The sequence below is a fragment of the Lissotriton helveticus genome, chromosome 3_1 (assembly GCF_964261635.1).
Source record: "Lissotriton helveticus chromosome 3_1, aLisHel1.1, whole genome shotgun sequence".
NCBI classification, from domain to species: Eukaryota; Metazoa; Chordata; class Amphibia; order Caudata; family Salamandridae; genus Lissotriton; species Lissotriton helveticus.
The window spans coordinates 333,792,758-333,810,611 of record NC_136061.1 but is presented as its reverse complement, the minus strand read 5'-3'; the positions used below and the strand labels follow the sequence as shown (position 1 = coordinate 333,810,611).

The window sequence follows — 17,854 nt, the reverse complement described above, 5'->3', positions numbered from 1 at the left end:
TCGTCTTACCTGTCCTTTCCTTCTTAGCCAATTCAAGTTCCATCATTTTACAGAAAGGAGAGGTAGTAATATGGCAAATTACAATTGTTTTAGTTTCTGTCAATTTTGCCGAACACCTTTGTGTTCGAAAACCAATTAGGCTTGTGCCGGCGGGGCACAACGTTACCACAAAAAGGAAGAGGGAACAGGGGGACCCTCAGAGAGAGAGAGTCGTCCGCATTTTAAACGAACTATTCGGTACACGTACGACATGGAGAGAGAGAAAAAGAGAGAGAGAGAAACGTGCACAATAATAGGCCATTTAGTGCGCACACAACACAGAACAGCAGAGGTCCAGTTATACAGAAACACAGGCTGAGGGACAACGTAGATCCATACATTACGTACACATGAATTCAGGCGGGGGGGGGGGAATAGTACATGTATTATATACAAAAATCCAAGACAAAACATAGAACAGTACTTGGCCAAAAATATTTCTTCCTGCATGCTGCGCATCCTTAGTATCCTACTTAATTCATCTGGCTGCCTTTGCTGGTGGCCTCGGTTGCAAATACTTACACCTTTGTCAATTGTTCGGGAACTAACCTGGTTGGGCTAATACTCACGGTGGGATCTTCGAATCATTTTTAGCGAATGGGTACCCAGGCTGAGGCAACGGAGGGTGTCCGTCGGGAGAACAATGGGGCAGCTTTGAGTTTCATGTCTATGAGGGTGCAAGAAGGAGGTGGTAAATCTTAAACATTGACAATATTCCTAGTCTTCCAGGAGGAGGGTACTTGGGTAAACCTCACCCCGGAATATTCCTGAACCTTTCCCTATTTAGTTACCGTATGAATTTACTCATGGGTGCACGTCATTCTTGGTTGCTTATTTGGGGTGCTGGTTGGAGTCATATTTTGTCATACTGCAATAACCCGCCAAGTTTCTGCTTCAGGCCACCCTCCCAGTCGCTGGGTTCAGAGAGGGAGACAGTTGTTTCTAAGTAAGGGAGCGCTATATCTTTGTTTGTTCGTCGTGTATAGGCACCATGTTCAGACCCCTTTTCCCCATTCCATTGCCGTTCGATCGTCAGTTAAGTCATACATAAAACATTTCTCTTATCACTCCAAACGTGTGCAACGTGTATTCAGTCGAGCTATACACATCAGGGCATACACGCGTGCATTCATATCACACAAATTCGTCACGTTCTCAGGGCAGTCCCCATAGACAATATACAATTTTTCCGTGCGGAACCATGGCGTGTTGCGTAGGTCTTCTCCATACTCTAGTCGACGTTCCGATGTGACCTGCAGAAAAGAAGGGAAAAAGAAGGGGTGGGGGCAGCGTTTTATAACACATCAGCGCGCATAAACCCGAAAATGCTTTTACTTACCACATACTCGACCTATCTCCGCAGGATGCAGTCCCTTTCATCTCGGCGTTTAAGCCCAGAGGGACCGGTAGTGCGGAAGAGATAATCATTGATGGACTGTGTATTGCATAGATCGCCCAAGTGTGGTATTACGGATCGTGTGTAGGGAAGGGTCAAAACAAAGGGCAGTCAGTGTAAAGTGGGGGGTGAACTCGTGCTCTCCTTCGAGGAGGGGGGATGGTCTACAGTGGTACAGGGTCGTTTTTGTTCATCAGGCACGGAAACTAGAGGGGCTAGGTGGCATTCCTTCGGAGTGGCTTAGGGGCATCTGAAACAATTTCCCTGATACATGTGGCACATAAAGTAAAGGCTAAATACCGGAACCTTTATCGATTGCTTTACGTTGCACAAAAATAAAAATATATATAAAAACACACACACAACAAACCTGGACCATTCACATTTGCAATATTTCTGTGTACTTTGCTTTTTAACCTTTAAGTAATCGAGTTGCTTCATTTCACCTGTATTTTACTTATATCGGAAACAGTGGCCATTTATTCAAAACTTACCAATCTAAGCGCCACAACTATGTTTGCTTTTCAAAAAAAAACCTTTATTCAAAAATGTTGGTGCACGAATACGGGTCTACAACCACGTGGGCCGGCCACGGAGCAGACTGGAACTGTACATGAGGGGATATTTATTTGAACGGAGTCGGTGACCGTTGATTTCATAAAGGTGCGACAAGTGCAATAAAATCATATCGAAAATTCATTGTGGGCAAGTACCATAAGTGTCGAAAATTCGAACTTTCAATAATACGGTAATCAATGACGCGTCAGAACTTAACATCAATTCATTTTCCAAGTGTTCAATCAGTACCCATCCCCTCCCGCCATGCGATCAAGGCTAAGCAACCGGGACACAACAGGGAGTTGCGAGTTTCATTTGTACCGGCGCCATTTTGGGTGAGGTCAGGCAGGTCCAAATGTCAGGCAGGTCAAAATGTCTCCACTAACTCGTGGTTGGACCAGAGCCTCTTTCGGCAGTCCAAAAGTTTCGTTAAAGGGCAACAGAAGGGGCCGTCGACATGAACCATCAGTCAAAGGGGGGAGGGAGGCAACAATCTTTCCTACCGGATCATACTGGTGTTCCACCGGAACTGATCAAATTGGTAGTCTGCAGGATTTTGGTCATTCAAACTGAGGCTGGCGCCAGCATGAGAGCGCCGACGTCTCGTGGCTACGTCTTGGTCGTTCCGCGGGCAATCATGGCAGTCATTCCCCATCGGGGGGGGGCGCGGGGGTCGGGGGCCCCTGCAGCTCTCATAGAATCTTCAAAGCTGAGGAGAACGCTTCTGGACTGGGGACTCATTTTCTAGCTGGCAAGCGACCTGGCCATCCTTGCACGCCAGGCCCAATCTCCCAAGAGTCGACCGTTATTTTATGAGTTCCGCGGCAACCGGCAGTCGCTGGATCGCAAGAGTAGACGGACTCCAGCCTGTCGGGCGTGGCTTTGCACCGCAAGAGTGGACGAACCCTTGTCGGGTGAGTGGAGCGTTGGGGGTGCAGCTGAGGGGCCTCCACCTGGGGAGGTGGGAGAGGCTCGTCCGCATCGCCTCTCCCTCCCAGTGCACCCCACGCCGTCTTCTGGTGCTGACATTCGTGATGGCCGGACCAGGCGATGAGAGAGGGGGGGGGGTCGGAGTCATAAGCAAGACATCCCCCCCCCGGGCCTGCAAGGCGCCAGAAGAAGAGGATGGGAATACCAGTACATTCCGGGCCATCCACTCCACGACCTCTCCGGCCGATGGCATTCGTGATTGCCGGACCAGGCGATGAAGAGGGGGGGGGGTCGGAGGCATAAGCAAGACATCCCCCCCGTGGCCTGCAAGGCGCCAGAAGAAGAGGATGGGAAGACCAGTACATTCCGGGCCATCCACCCCACGGCCTCTCCGGCCGATGGCGGCCAGCCGGGCCCCGCCCTGCACGTGTCGAGGCCTCGTCTTCCGGATGGGCGTAACCGTGGACCTGTTGCACTTCGGGAGCTTCCGGAATGGGGGTAGGTATCTGCTGACTTGTATCTATCTTATGTTACCGTTATTGGGCGTGGCGGGCGGTGGGACAGACATGTTTGGAGCAGTGAGGGGCGGCGGAGCCTAGCTACCTCGTGGCTGCCGTGATATCAAGCTTGGCTTCTCTCACCACTTTCATGTTTCTTATTGCGGGCTATTTCTAACATTTCTTATTTCTAGCGAAGTCAAAAAACTCATCAGTGGCCTACTGATTTTGCTCGATTTCTTTTTCCTTCCTTTTCTAGTGTGTTTTTGCGCTAAAGTTTCTGTTAACAGGATACGGTGATTACTTCGTATTTTACATATGTCCTTTTTATTAGGGGCGCCCTCCGGTTGAGCCAGATGATCTACCTCTAATAAATGGTCCGGGTGGAACTAGTTTACCAATCAGTGGGGAGTAGATAGGCATGACAGATTACAACGGGGGACAAAGGTCCGCATTACCTACCCTCACTACTTGCAAAGACTAGACAGAATATTTCTATTCCACGTTATTTGCAAACAGAGAATACCTCAAAAGAACTATTCCTTGAACAATAAATGTCCAGACAATCAATCAATCAGTGGGGAGAAAAACAGGCATGACGGATTACAACGGGGGACAAAAGTCCGCATTACCTATCCTTCGCTATCTGCAAAGGGAGACAGAATATTCCTATTCTTCTCTGTTTGTAGACAGGGAATATCTCAAAAGAGCGATAATCGATAAAAATCGATAACAAACAATCAGTGGGGAGAAAGATAGGCATGACGGATTACAATGGGGACAAAAGTCTGCATTACCTACCCTTCACTATCTGCAAAGGGAGACAGAATATTCCTATTCTTCCCCGTTTGTAGACAGCGAATGTCTCAAAGAGCAACAGAGCAACCAATCAATCAGTGGGGAGAAAAATAGGCATGACGGATTACAACGGGGGACAAAAGTCCGCATTACCTATCCTTCACTATTTGCAAAGAGAGAGGAACGTTCCTATTCGTCGCTGTTTGCAAACAGAGAATGTCTCAAAGAGAAACAATACTTCAAGTAGCAACCAAGGCTAAATGAACTAATCAATGAACAATACCAGTATTTAAATACCGATTCCAATATAAACAATCAATCAATCAGATGGATAAAGTCATCCTATCAATCGGACGTAAAGACGTCCTACTTAACCTTACCCGGACCGGACCGTGTGGACAGTTCTTCGCCTTCCCTTTCCAGCGCCCGATCGTTCTCTTACTCCATGTTTTTACCGCAGCATTCCTGTGGGATCCCAGTCAGGACAGTAGGTCGCTTGAGAGAGGTCCGTTCGGAATCGGTGAAGTTCATTCAATCGGCAGCCGGACGAGGGCCCTCTCAAGGCAGGTATACTCCAATCGTTCAGATGTTCACCCCATCGTCTGGACCTCTCTTACCGGACCTTATGTCGCTGATGGGCCCCGCGTTGGGCGCCAATTGAGGAAAAACAGCCCAAATTACAACCGATGCCCAGGTAGCTGGCACAAGACGCCTCTTAGTTCCCATTTCGATCAGTTACCAAATAAAGAGACGGGCGCTGGAAGCGGGAGTGCAAGAACAGATTTTTATTTCTCATGAGGAGAGCCTGTTATTTCGGACACGCGCGCAATGTCTTCAAGAGGTGCTCTAACAAGTTTCTCTGAGGCTCCGTCTTTTATACACAGGTTTATGATGCACAAACATTCCTTATTGCAATAAAGAAACTTTGAAGTACGAAAAGGCACGTTTGGAATCCCAGCTTCAGGCCTATTCCCATGCCTGTCGCTCGGATGTCGTTTCCCCTCCCAAATGTAACATGTGATTGTAATCTTGCAGCCGGACATTCCAACAGGACACGAGGGCAAGAGGGGGTGGTCAGATCTAAGGTTGGGCAGGAGATAAGATCGGGCACTTCGGTTGGTGTATCACGTTTCGCTATGCAGGGCCAGGGGGGTACATCCATGAGGCTTTGTTTTATGACTTGGGACCGGGTCGAGAGGCCAGGTGTAGCCGGGAGGGGGTCATCAGAAGAGGGGAAGGGTGTTCCTGGGAGGAATGCAGGGGGTGTCGGTCAGGCAGGGGTGTCACTTTTAGAGTAGGGTCGCGCAGAGGAAGAGGGTTTTATGGCCTATGCATGAGAGACCGGGGGCTGTCGGGGATGCTTGCGAGGCTGGGGAGTGAGGGGGAGAGAGAGACGCTGGCAGAGAGGCCGTGGTAATCAAAATGGTTGCTGCTTACGCGCACGTATGGATCTGAAAAGGACAAGATGGCGCCGATAATGTTTACGCCATAATCCAGATTTTAACAGTCCTCCCTTTTCAACATATCTAGCCAGCATGTCAATTTATGTCTATCCCCATTATATTACGTATTTTGATATCATACAAAGCTTTCGTACGTTCAGCTTCGAAATTCGGAGTCTTAGGGCACATGCAGTTGGTAATGAGTGAACACAAATGAACGCCGCTTATGTACATATACATTGTCATTTTCCACATGGTGGGGGCCTCGCCATCGCCCACAGGAGTACCCTCTGCCTCACCACCTCCGCCGAACACCTGCACATCCAGATCCAGACCACACCCAAAGCCACACACCGAGGAACCCTCATTTACAGACACCCCCCCGGACTCCCTTCTCCACCACCATCACAGACTTCATCGCACCATACGCCATCGCCTCCACGAACTACATACTCATTGGAGACCTGAACTTCCACCTCGACAACTCCAGCGGCCCCAACTCTACAATTCTCTGCAACAACCTCACCAGCATTTGACTGAAACAACTCGTCAACACACCAACCCAAAGAGCAGGACACATCCTCGACCCCATCTTCGCAGCAAGAAACAGCGTCCACTTCAGCCACAAATCGCAACCACCATGGACCGACCACCTCTGCGTACACTCGCCATCGACAAACCCAAGGCACCCAAACCAGCCCCACGCCCACCACAAAGGAATTGGAGCAAAGTTACCAATGAGCAACTCAACTCCACCCTCAACCGAAACAATCTCATCTGGTCATCTGACGCAAACAAAGCAGCCAGAGAACTCCACACCTGGATCACCAACTGTGAAGACGAGCTCACCCCGCGGAGCAACTCCAGCATACATCGCCCCAGGAAAGCTACCTGGTTCACCACCGCTCTCCAAGAAACCAGGCGCACCTGCAGACGTGTGGAGAAGAACTGGAGAAACACAAAGATAGCCGAAAACCACACCACCTACAGGGACACCATGACAGTCAAACACAACCAAATCAGAGCCACCAAGAGGAACTTCATCCACAACAAAATCCTCACAAACCCCACCAACGCCAAGGAGCTTTTTAGCGTCATTCAAGAACTCACGAACCCATGCAGCGAAGCCACAGACATTTTTATTTATTTAAGGTTTTTGTAGAGCGCGTAGTAACCCGTGAGCATCCCAGCGCCATCCCATCCCAAGACCTCTGCAACAAGCTTGGAACGTTCCTCCACCTAAAAATCAAGAACCTCTACAACAACTTTATCAACCATCCTCCAGGCCTCACGGATGGCCCCCCATCCACCAGAGATACCAGCCAGCCCACCATCTCCAACTGGACATCGTTCACAACATAAAACACCGCCTCAACCATGAAAGGCATCCACTCGGGGACCCCCACCTACCCCTACCCCCCTCACATCTACTACTGAGCCACGGCCGCCATCGCACCTGAACTACAGTGCACAATCAAAAGCACCTTCAAAACAGGAACCTTGCCAGACGACTGGAAGTGCGCAGAAGTTAGACCCCTACTCAAGAAGCCCACAGCCGGCCCCACCGACTTCAAGAACTATCGGCCCATCTCGCTCCTCCCCTTCGAAGCCAAAGTCGCAGAGAAAACAGTTAACAGGAAACTGACATGCTGCATCGAAAAAAAAACCATCCTCGACCCGTTCACATCTGGATTCCAAAGCAACCTCAGCACAGAGACCGCCCTACTCGCCGCCACAGACGACATCCACACCCTCCTGGACCAAGGCCACTCCGCAGCCATCCTCCTACTCAACATATCAGCAGCCTTCAACACTGTCTCCCACCGCACAGTAGTCAGCAGACTCGAAAATAGAATTTCACTCATCACTCAATACGTTTTTTCCGTCATCCACCCACACCATTAGGTCTATCTCACCAGGTCATCACGAGGGTTCCTAGGGTATACGTTTGGCCTTTCCCCAATATTCTTTGACAAACCTACTTTGAACTTTGGTGCTTCTCTCCATATCCAGGAACTTCCCTGGTACACCTTTGATTGTAATCTCTTTAAAAGGTGTGTGTTGTTTCATTGTAAGCACTTTCATCTAGATTTACATATTTGTGACATAAGTTTGTTCTCCATGTTACTTCCAGCCCTGAAGAAGTCTAGGGTTTTTAATAACCCACTACAAAACATGTGTAGGCTGGCTTGCTCAGAGACACATCATTAAAAGCAAAAATTTCAAGAAAAACTACACCAGGTGGAGAAGTGTGGCTCAATGGTTCGAGCAACAGACCCTGATGCAGAGGTGTAGCCCGGGACCAGGGTTCAATTCCCGCCTCGGCGGGTCTTGGGCTCAATTTTCCCGGACCTGATAATTCTCGCCTCGCTGCCTATTCTAATCATGGGTCCCACTCTGCAACTCTGGGCAATAGCTCGCTTAATCTCCACAACGGCCCCCACAACGCTAGGATGCCTGGCTTCACCTTGGGGGTGCCCAGGAGTGGGCACTTCACAGGGAAAAGCCAGGAAGGGTTCCACAGCGGTATTCGTACAAGCGCCGAGATACCCCAGCTGGGGTTGATTCGTGTGCTATACAAGTACACTACATTTACATCATTTGATTAACAAAACCTGTGTTGTATTGTTATTTACTCATATGCTGTGCATAGGACTTGTTGTATGTAGCTGTCTGAAGCTCAACAATGGTAAGACAGAAGTCCTCATCCTTAGCACCACTCCTTCAGCATGAGACCGCACATGGGGGCCGACTGCCCTCGGAAGCCCACCTATCCCCTCAGACCACGCCAAAAACCTCGGAATCATACTCAACTCATCACTCACCATGAACGCCAGGTCAACGCCAGGTCACCTCCAGCTGCTCCAATACCCTCTGCATCCTCCACAAAACCTTCAAGTGGATCCCCCTGAGTCAAGGAAGACAGTCACCCACGCATTTCTCACTAGCAAACTGGACTACGGACACACTCTCTACGCCAGCATCAATAAGTCACTACTCCGCAAAGTTCAGATAATACAGAACACCGCTGCCAGACTCATCCTCAGTCTCCCCCGGCACGAACACATCACCCAGCACCTACAAAGACTCCACTGGCTCCCAGTGGAGAAAAGAATCAGCTTCAAAATTCTCACCCACGCCTACAAGTTCCCACATAAAAACAGACCCAAATACCTACAGAATCAACTTCCACATACTCAAAAGAAACCTGCACTCCTCCAACCTTGCACTGGCTGAAACCCTGCACATCCACAGAGCCAGAGCAGGCAGAAGATCCTTCTCCCTCATTGCAGCCAAGCCCTGGAATGAGATACCGGCAAACATCAGATGAACCGCCTCCCTGAACACCTCCAGGAAGACCGTCAAAACCTAGCTCTTCGGCTAGACAGACCTACGGACCACCCCACCTCCCACCCCCAGCACCTTGAGACCCATACGGTAGAGGAGCATGCTTACAATTCCCTGATTTACTGAAAAGATATGATGCTTGAACTGACCTCTAAAGGTGGGAACCATTTACTGATCGGTATATCTTGTTTTAGATTTGCTATCTACTGACTCTAAAACAATGGACTCTCAACCCATCAATCAGAAAATCATGGACTCACTGACTTCTTGTCAAGGATAGACAAACAACAGATTAAAAAAATAGTCCCTCCTGCACAGATTGTGAAAAACCTTGGTGTCCTGTTTGACTTCCCATTCTATGTGAGCGCACAGATTGATGAAGGGGCTAAGAAGGATTTCTTTCACCTAAGAAGCCTAAAGGATGTCTTTCTCTACCTCAAATTATCCCACACAGTAAAACAAGCATTTCGCTATTACCATCACATCTGCATTACGAAAATATTGTATATTGCAGCTTAAATAAATGTCCTCCAGAGCTGCACTCTTGATGTCATTCGGATGCCATAATCAGATTCCACCTACCTTAGACTTACACCTCTGGCTTCCACTGGTGAAATACATTGAGTTTGAAGCCCTGTGTATGGTGCATCAGGAAATAATGTGCCATATCAGCTCAAACGCACTACTATCATACAAGCTGCTCCTGCACTTATTAAAATACATGTACCGCTATCCTTTCTGCATGCCATCTCTTTTTATTTGCTTCTGCTAAAGAGGCAAAGATCAGCCCGCAGACATATTGTGAGCCTCAAAAGTAGACTTGTGCTGCCTCCTCACTCTGGTGTTAATGTTCTATAGGCCTGCTTATAAGAGTGCCAGTTATTGGTTTAGAAATACTGGAAGGCAAGCATCTCCAATTCCGGTTTTAGGTTTAAACCTATAGTAACTGATAAAACCCCACCAGAAGGGAAATAGCCCTCACCAGTGTAAACATATAAACACTGAAAAAGCCCCTGCACAACCACAAACTAAATGCCATTCAAAGAAAGGGAAAGGAGAGTGAATGGGCTAATACAATGTAACTTTGTTACATAAGGTAGCAGTAAGAAAGACTGAGCTAGCATTATTCTGCTTGAGTTTTGTTGTTTAGGGATGTCACTAAAATATTTTTTCTTCAGCCTTTTTTCAGTTTTGTGGTCTTTAGTCTAAAGATACAGGGGTTAGAAGCATGTTTTAGGTGTTGTTTATTTATTTTATAAACTGTAGAGAATCAGAAAATATCTAAATCATATTAGATTTTTTGACTACATTTGAGTCTTTCACTGATAGGAAAAATGTAGATTTTATAAGAATCTTTATCAATGTAACATCACATTTACCCACAGAGAATGGGTGAAAACCATTGATACATCAGCCCCCTTTTCTAGTGAGTCAGTATTGGTCGTAGGTGAATTGCCAAACACCCCAGGATTTAAACATCCAATACAAGTTATAGCGACCGGTATATGTGAACAGAGTGCATTCACAAAGCATCTGGGATACTGATGAAAACATAACACCAGACTTTTGGAAAACATGGAATGCAGTGTCACTTGGAATGCTGCTGTAAAAGTACTTACCAAGTTCAACAAAGATTGGAGTGACATTTTTTGTATTTGCAGTGATTCAGCTACTCCAACTGGTCCGTCATCCGAATCACGAGGGAGGCCATATCCTCGATCCGGTTTTTACAAATTTGCAACTGGCCGAGGTTTTACCCCCTAGACCCATGGGATGGAGTGATCATTTCCTCATTGAGCTTTCTGTCACAATGGTGATACAATCTACTGGGAAGCCGGAGAAAACATCTTTCAGGCGGCCCTGGAAAAAGCTCAAATTGGAGATTTTCCATCGTCTTTTGATCACTACACCTCTGGCTCTCACGGATGACGTTGTAACCGGGTATACCATCTTCTGCGCCTGGATTGTTAAAGTCCTTGACGTATTAATCCCAGCCGGTTGGAGCAGGAATCGACATTCTCAGCCTAACCCCTGGTACACGGAGGCACTCAGGTGTATCAAAGCCACCTGCCGACAAGCCGAAAGAGCATGGAGGAAGAATTATGATAAAGACCTGAAAGTATGCTACTTGGCCAAGGTAAAGAAATATCATAGAGCTGTTTGCCGGGCCCGAGCTGACTACTATGCACGGGAGTTTCAGGCGAGCTCTAACCTGTCCAAACTGGTTTTTAAAGTTTTGAAGGAGCTCACAGCGAACAGACTTCCTATTACGGAGATCTGCTCCCTTGCTCACTGTGAGTCGTTAGCCAGCTTCTTTGTGGAAAAAGTAAATGCCATCTATCGCTCTTTTCCCAAAGCTGATCCTGGCACTACGATTTCGACATTGCGTACTTCGCAGTGCTTGGCATTTCTCCCTACACCATCGGAGCAGGAGTTTAATCTCCTAGCAGCCAGGGTCAAGTCTGGTTCACCAGATGACCCTTTGAGACCTGCCCAGTTTATGGACTCGGCGTCCTTTTGCCTTCCTCCCATTCGCCATCTGGTGGAACAATCCCTTACCACCGGCTTAGTTCCTCCTTGTTGGAAGGCTGCCTGTGTCATGCCCATCCTAAAGAAGCCTGGATTGGATCCGTTGAAGCCGGAGAGTTATCGACCTATCTCCCTTCTTCCCTGGGTGGCAAAGATTACAGAGTCCCATGTTAATAACATCTTAACAAACCATCTGGAATCTGTACATCTATTAGATCCTACACAGAATGGCTTTAGATCTGGACATAGTACAGAGACGGCACTTTTATTTATGGTCGAACATCTCCGCTCTGTACTAGATGCAGGTCAAACGGCGGCACTGGTCCTTTTGGACCTTAGTGCCGCCTTTGACACTGTATCTCATACCATTCTTATTCGAAGGCTTGGTGAGGCGGGCATTTCAGGCAGGGCGCTGGATTGGTTCCAATCGTTCCTTTCGGAGCGATCTTTTCAGGTTGTAGTGCCACTGTTCAGATCCAAGTCCCATGCCATCACTCAAGGAGTTCCACAGGGCTCGGCATTGAGCCCCACTCTCTTCAACCTGTATGTTCAACCTTTGGCGGAGGTTGCGAAGAGTTGGGGTCTCACTATGGTATCTTATGCCGATGATACCCAGTTGGCGGTGGCTCTTAACGGGGACTCTGACCAACTGGTGTCGAGCTTTGCGGATGGTTTGAGGGCTGTTGCTAGTTGGTTTACTTCCAACTGTTTACAACTTAACGCCCTCAAAACTGAGGTGATGGTGCTAGGGAAACATCCTGATTGGTGGGGTGCCAGCTGGTGGCCTAAGGAGCTGGGACCTCCTCCTAAACCGGTCTCTGAACTCAGAAATCTTGGCGTCTGGTTAGACTCCAAACTAACCTTCTCGGTCCATACTAAGAAGGTGGCATCCACATGCTTTGGCATCCTGCGTGGTTTGAGGCCTATCCTCAGATTTTTTGATTCCCCCACCCGCCAGATGGTAATCCAAGCTAGCGTTCTATCGAGGCTCGATTACGCGAGCTCACTGCTCTTGGGTGCCAACCAGGCGGAAGTATCGCGACTTCAACGGGTGCAGAACGCGGCAGCTAGAGCCCTGGTGGGCCTGCTGCGCTTCTGCTCAGCCCGTAGTACAATTTACAATCTGCACTGGTTGCCAGTAATCAGGCGCATAGAGTTCAAGGCCCTCTGTTTTGCCTTCAAAATTCTCAAATCCGACACCCCTATCATCCTTCAGCACCTTCTGTCTTTGTATATTCCATCACGCAGTCTTCGTTCTGCTGGCCAAAATCTGGCAATTGTCCCCTGATTCCAGAGATGTAGATTGGGCGGCCGATCGTTTATGGTCTTGGCCTCCACGCTATGGAACTCACTTCCTGCCTATATTCGCACCCTGGATGATCTTTTTGCTTTTAGGAAAGCTGTGAAAACTTATTTCTTTCCTCTGCCTTATTAATCACTCCTAATTTCTTTCTGTGTTATTAGTTATGTTGCCTTCTCCAGTTATAGCGCCGGGACGCCCCTTAGCTGGGGCAGCTGTGCGCTCAAAAATTCAAATAACATAACATAACATAACATATGGAAAAGTTGTGTGATGACCTGTTAAAATCGATACCTGAGTTGAAGCGCTTCCCTGTAAGAGATCCTTGCCACTTGCTAGATGGTATGCTGAAAGCATCTTTACAATCTTCAGAGTTAATAAAGAATGCTATTGACTTTTCAGTCCATTCTGGTGCACTGTTTTGTTATGAGTGGGAACTAAAACACAAATATTTCTCATTGTGTGCTTTGTGTGCCATCAAAGGAAGAGTTATCCCAACTGTTTCACTTAGCTGGTGGTTCTCAGTCCTACAGCCTGTGAATGCTGTATTATCGAAGTGACAACCGTTTACAGAACATTTGCTGAGTGATGATGCCAAAGGCAACAAATGTGAACATCTTCAGTTGCATATTTAGAGACATGTGAAAAAAAGTACACTCTACTGCATTCTTAGATTTTAACAGGAAAGCATGACTGCTGTAGTGGACATAATAAAAAAAACTAAAATCTGAAAACACCCTTGTCTGCCAAGTGTTCAGCATAATTTGTGTAGATGTGTAACATCTCATTGAGAGTAAGCTGAGTGACACTTTTAGTGACTTTGGCACTGCAACATGTTCCATGTTAGAGTGCTTGCCACTTGGTAAGCAAAGAAATGTTGAGAAGCAATTCAAGAGCTTTTATTTGACAAAGTATGAGAACTAGCCCTTCACCAACCATGGCATTTGAAGTCAATTAAGCCTCACTGTGGTACTCTGCACAATCTTCAGATCCCTTCCATAAAGGGAAATGTTCTCCAGAGTTTTAAAAGTGCTGCCTCATTTTTGTCCGCTTCAATAACTCTGAGGGCATATGTGCCCAGTTGAACACATATGTTGCAGAACCTGTCGCAGAGAATCACAATCTTCAGGTGTACCAGTATTGGCATGGAAAGCTTTGTCCGTGGCCAGAGTTAGCAAATTGTGTACTGGCTGCTGTGGCATAGCCCTTCTCAAGAGTCAATGTTGAGAGGACCTTTTCACAGATAAAATTTACATGAGAAGGAAAGAGCGAGCGTGCATGACCAAAGACTCACTAAAGAAGTATTGTATACTACGATTAGTTTGATTTGTAAAAATGCATTTGGACCTCAAATTAGTGGTGGGTGGACATTTCCGTTCCGCCCACGGAATGGGCGGAAATTTGCACTTTCTGCCTTCCGAAAAGAAGGCGGAAAAACGGGGCAAATTTCCGCCCATTCGCGGGCGGAACGGAAGTTGGCCACCCGCCTGCCTCCCGCTTCCTGCCCACCTGCCTCCCACCTCTCACCCGCCTCCCGCCCGCCTTATTAAATTAAATTAAATTAAAAGGCTAAATATAACTTTACATCAAACTTACCTAATTGCGCCGCAATCTTCCCCATCGCGGCTTCATGTTTGGAAACTGCGTATGCATAGGAGCCTGCCCATGAGCATTCCTGGCCAGGACTGCACATGCGCAGGCTCCCGCGCATGCGCAGTTTCCAAAGATGAAGCCGCGATGGGGTAGATTGTGGCGCAATAAGGTAAGTTTGATTTAAAGTTATATTTAGCCTTTTAATTTAATTTAATAAGGTGGGGGGGAAGCGGGCAGCGGGCAGGCAGCGGGCGGGCGGTGGGCAGTCTCGCGAAATGGAAATATCGTGGAGAGGCACGGAGATTGCTTTAATCTCCGTGCCTCTCCGTGATAGTCCCTTCCGCTCACCCCTACCTCAAATACACAGTCTATATCCCATGCTCTATCAGTGCAGAAAGCAAGCAATAATAAAAGCAAAAAGTTCCATAAACACCGGAAAATACTGTGTCTGTGATTTTTAATGGCGCTAAAATGTGCAACCACTGATAACCACTGTTTTTTTAAGGTATTGAAATCACTTGAAAACACTGTAAAAACCCCACCAGAAGTTACCAACAATAGAAACTGAAAACAGGAAAGCCACACCAGGACACTCTCAGGAGTAGCTGTGCGCGTTGCAAATACCTCTATAAACAACTGATTATCCTGGCTTTTCCCCCTGAAATTGGCAATAATTGGAAAGACTGTGAAATACTGGGTCCTTTATCATGTATCTTTTCCCCATATTGGTAGGAAAAAAAAGCTGGCATGTTCTGCTCTTTATGTAGATGAATGAAGTTGAAGGAAGGGGGTCAGAAGCAGGTCGAGGGTGAGGTGAGGTGGCTCAGGTGTAGGACGGGCTTGTGCCTGCCCGCTTGGAGCTTTGTCTACTTCCCAGTACTGCTGCAGGGGCCAGGCACGGCTGTGCTGCGATACTGCCTAAGGCTGCAGCAATTAAGAGGCCAGATGGTGGTGTAACGAAACTTGAGGGGGCCCCCATGCAAAGTACATGCAAGAAGCCCCTACACACTCTGGACCCATGTGCACATCCACCATAGCACCAAAAGATATACAATTGATATGCTGTTCGAACGTCACATTTGCGTTGCTCACCAGGCTAGGCATTTCACATTTCTGACATTCTACCTTCACTTGCAAGAGTGTTTTTATCTACCACCTGCCTTTGCACACACCAGCATGCATAGCACAGTCTGCACATGCCAAAATGAGCAAGCTTAGGGAAATACAGCATTTCTTGGGTTCTGTCTTTAGGTCCACCTTGGCAAGGCATATGCAGACAGCCATGGTTACTGAAGTAATGCACCAAGTGCCCCTACACCCACCCAAACTGACCAGGAAAATAAACATGCATTTTCAATGCAATAGGTCTCACATTTCAAGAGTTTAAGCTATTGGCATTGTAATTGACAAAGCCTTTTATTTATCTGTTTTGATAATTAACACATAAATAGAAGGTATTGTCATTCACAATGCTAATAGCTCAAACTCTTGTAAATGCGAGACGTATTTCATTTCAAAGATATGGCAACCATAGTCCTGGTCTGCTTGGAGAGTGAAAGTGTGCATGGCTCGCTGAATGTTGCAGGAAAGCATGTCATGCCTGCAGTAAGAGAAACTCATTAAAGAAAATAGTGCTTACAGACTAAATATGACAGACCGTGTAACAAAAGAAGTGAAAGGACCAGTGTTCATGGGTGGTGACAAATGAAGAGAAGGCGATACTAAGGAGGGACTAATAGGCCTATTGATGAATCAGAAGCCTGAATTTACAAAGGACAGTGACTTAAGCCAATGAAAAATATGGGTGGAGAGTGGGCGTAGCTTCAAGTCCATACTCAAATACATTTGGGCCAGTAAATCCCATTAGTGGACCAAGCGCCTTTATTAGGTGTGCCCCAAACTTGGATGCCACCTGCATGCAACCTTTGACCAGGTGAATAAATGCACGGGTGGCGTTCCCCAAGCCATGGTGTGCAACCCACAGGTGTGTACAAATTGCTCACCATCTGATTACTAATGCAGTAAGTAGGGGACCCCCTCTGAAAGAGCAGATAACGGTCAGTGAGAAGAGGAGAAACATATCAAGACAAGAAAATGATCTCCCTCTAGGCCTAATTTATTCTACAATTGAATTAATCCAAATACATAAGGTGAGCACCCAAACCAACTTGTTAACCCACTAGAAAAATTCTTCAACAATTATAAAAATATGTTCTTTTATTTCATTTCTTTTGTCAAAAAAATATTTTCATTATTCTACATGTTTTTATGTGCTTTTTTTCATTTTCATCAACATTGATTATAAATTCATAAATAATCACAAAATAAGAAAACAATAAATGCAAATGAATCAGATAAGCCCTGGTAGAGAAATACAAATCAAATTCACAACAACCTATTCAAACCATACTCACACACACCCAGACAAACCTTCACATTCATAACATATCTGGGGAGCTCAACTACAGAGTAACAATGTAATTGGAATGACCAAAGACAAAAACTGCAAGAAGCAGGATGTTCTCAGGGCAGTGGTCGGCACGTTTCGGTGGCTGCAAGATGATAAAAGGCCACCTTCATCAGGACCTGTCAGATATAAAGCCCTCGCAAGAGCCACTCCACCCGGGGAAGAGAATACCACCTAGAAGGTATAAGAAAAATAAGAATAGATTAAGGAGTCTAGAGTGTCAGATTCAATTATTCTAACTATAAACATTTTTTAGAAGTATTAGAAGAACATTTCTGTATTTTTGCATTAAACAGACCGGAGCTTTGCAGTCCAAGCCGTAAAAGCATGGCTTACCACCCACACCTTTATGTAGAGACTATCATTTCCCTAAACATGCCAGGAGTGAGGTTCACAGACAAATATTTGGCAACATTTGCTCATAGCCATAATGCACCACTGCAAGTATTTAAAACAATGTTTGACGTGCAAAAGATCTATACACCAAATGTACGAAAATAATGCTGAAATGTTCATATTTGCTTTTTAGCTGAGGAAGGCCTGAGAAACAGAAACAGAAACAACAACAACGGCAATGGGGATTATATTAAAAGCAGAGGTAAGCGTCATTCGGTAACAATTCATTTCAAAGTTTCAATTTGCTTTTAATGAAGGTGATCACAAAGCACTGACGAGTTAACCTTTTACAATCCAAAAGTTAGTGCAGACATACTTGCTTGACTTGACCCATTACTCTCAGATGTCTAACCATTGAATTTAAATAGCTCGGCAGATCGAGCCAATTTACAGTACATGATGGTTAAGATTTGGCTTTAGTAGGATTGTAAAAGAGAGTAATTGGATGTGTCAGGAAAGTAGGTGTAAGGCGAGGCCCCTGGGTGACACTGGATCACTGACAGTGCTAGCAAAGTTCTTCAAAGATTTCATGCCATGGAGTATTATTCTGAAAGTGAGAAA

At 46.5% G+C, this 17,854-nt stretch overlaps 1 protein-coding gene across 2 annotated transcripts in view; it reads left to right on the top strand.

The window, feature by feature from the left end:
• The window catches only part of ITGAE (integrin subunit alpha E), an 844,898-nt gene that overhangs the window by 124,745 nt on the left and 702,299 nt on the right, over window positions 1–17,854 (top strand). For both annotated transcript variants that reach the window (XM_078679953.1, XM_078679952.1), the window contains exon 6: window positions 17,427–17,495. In XM_078679953.1, coding sequence (XP_078536079.1) covers window positions 17,427–17,495 — 69 coding nt within the window. The remainder of the gene's footprint in view (window positions 1–17,426; window positions 17,496–17,854) is intronic.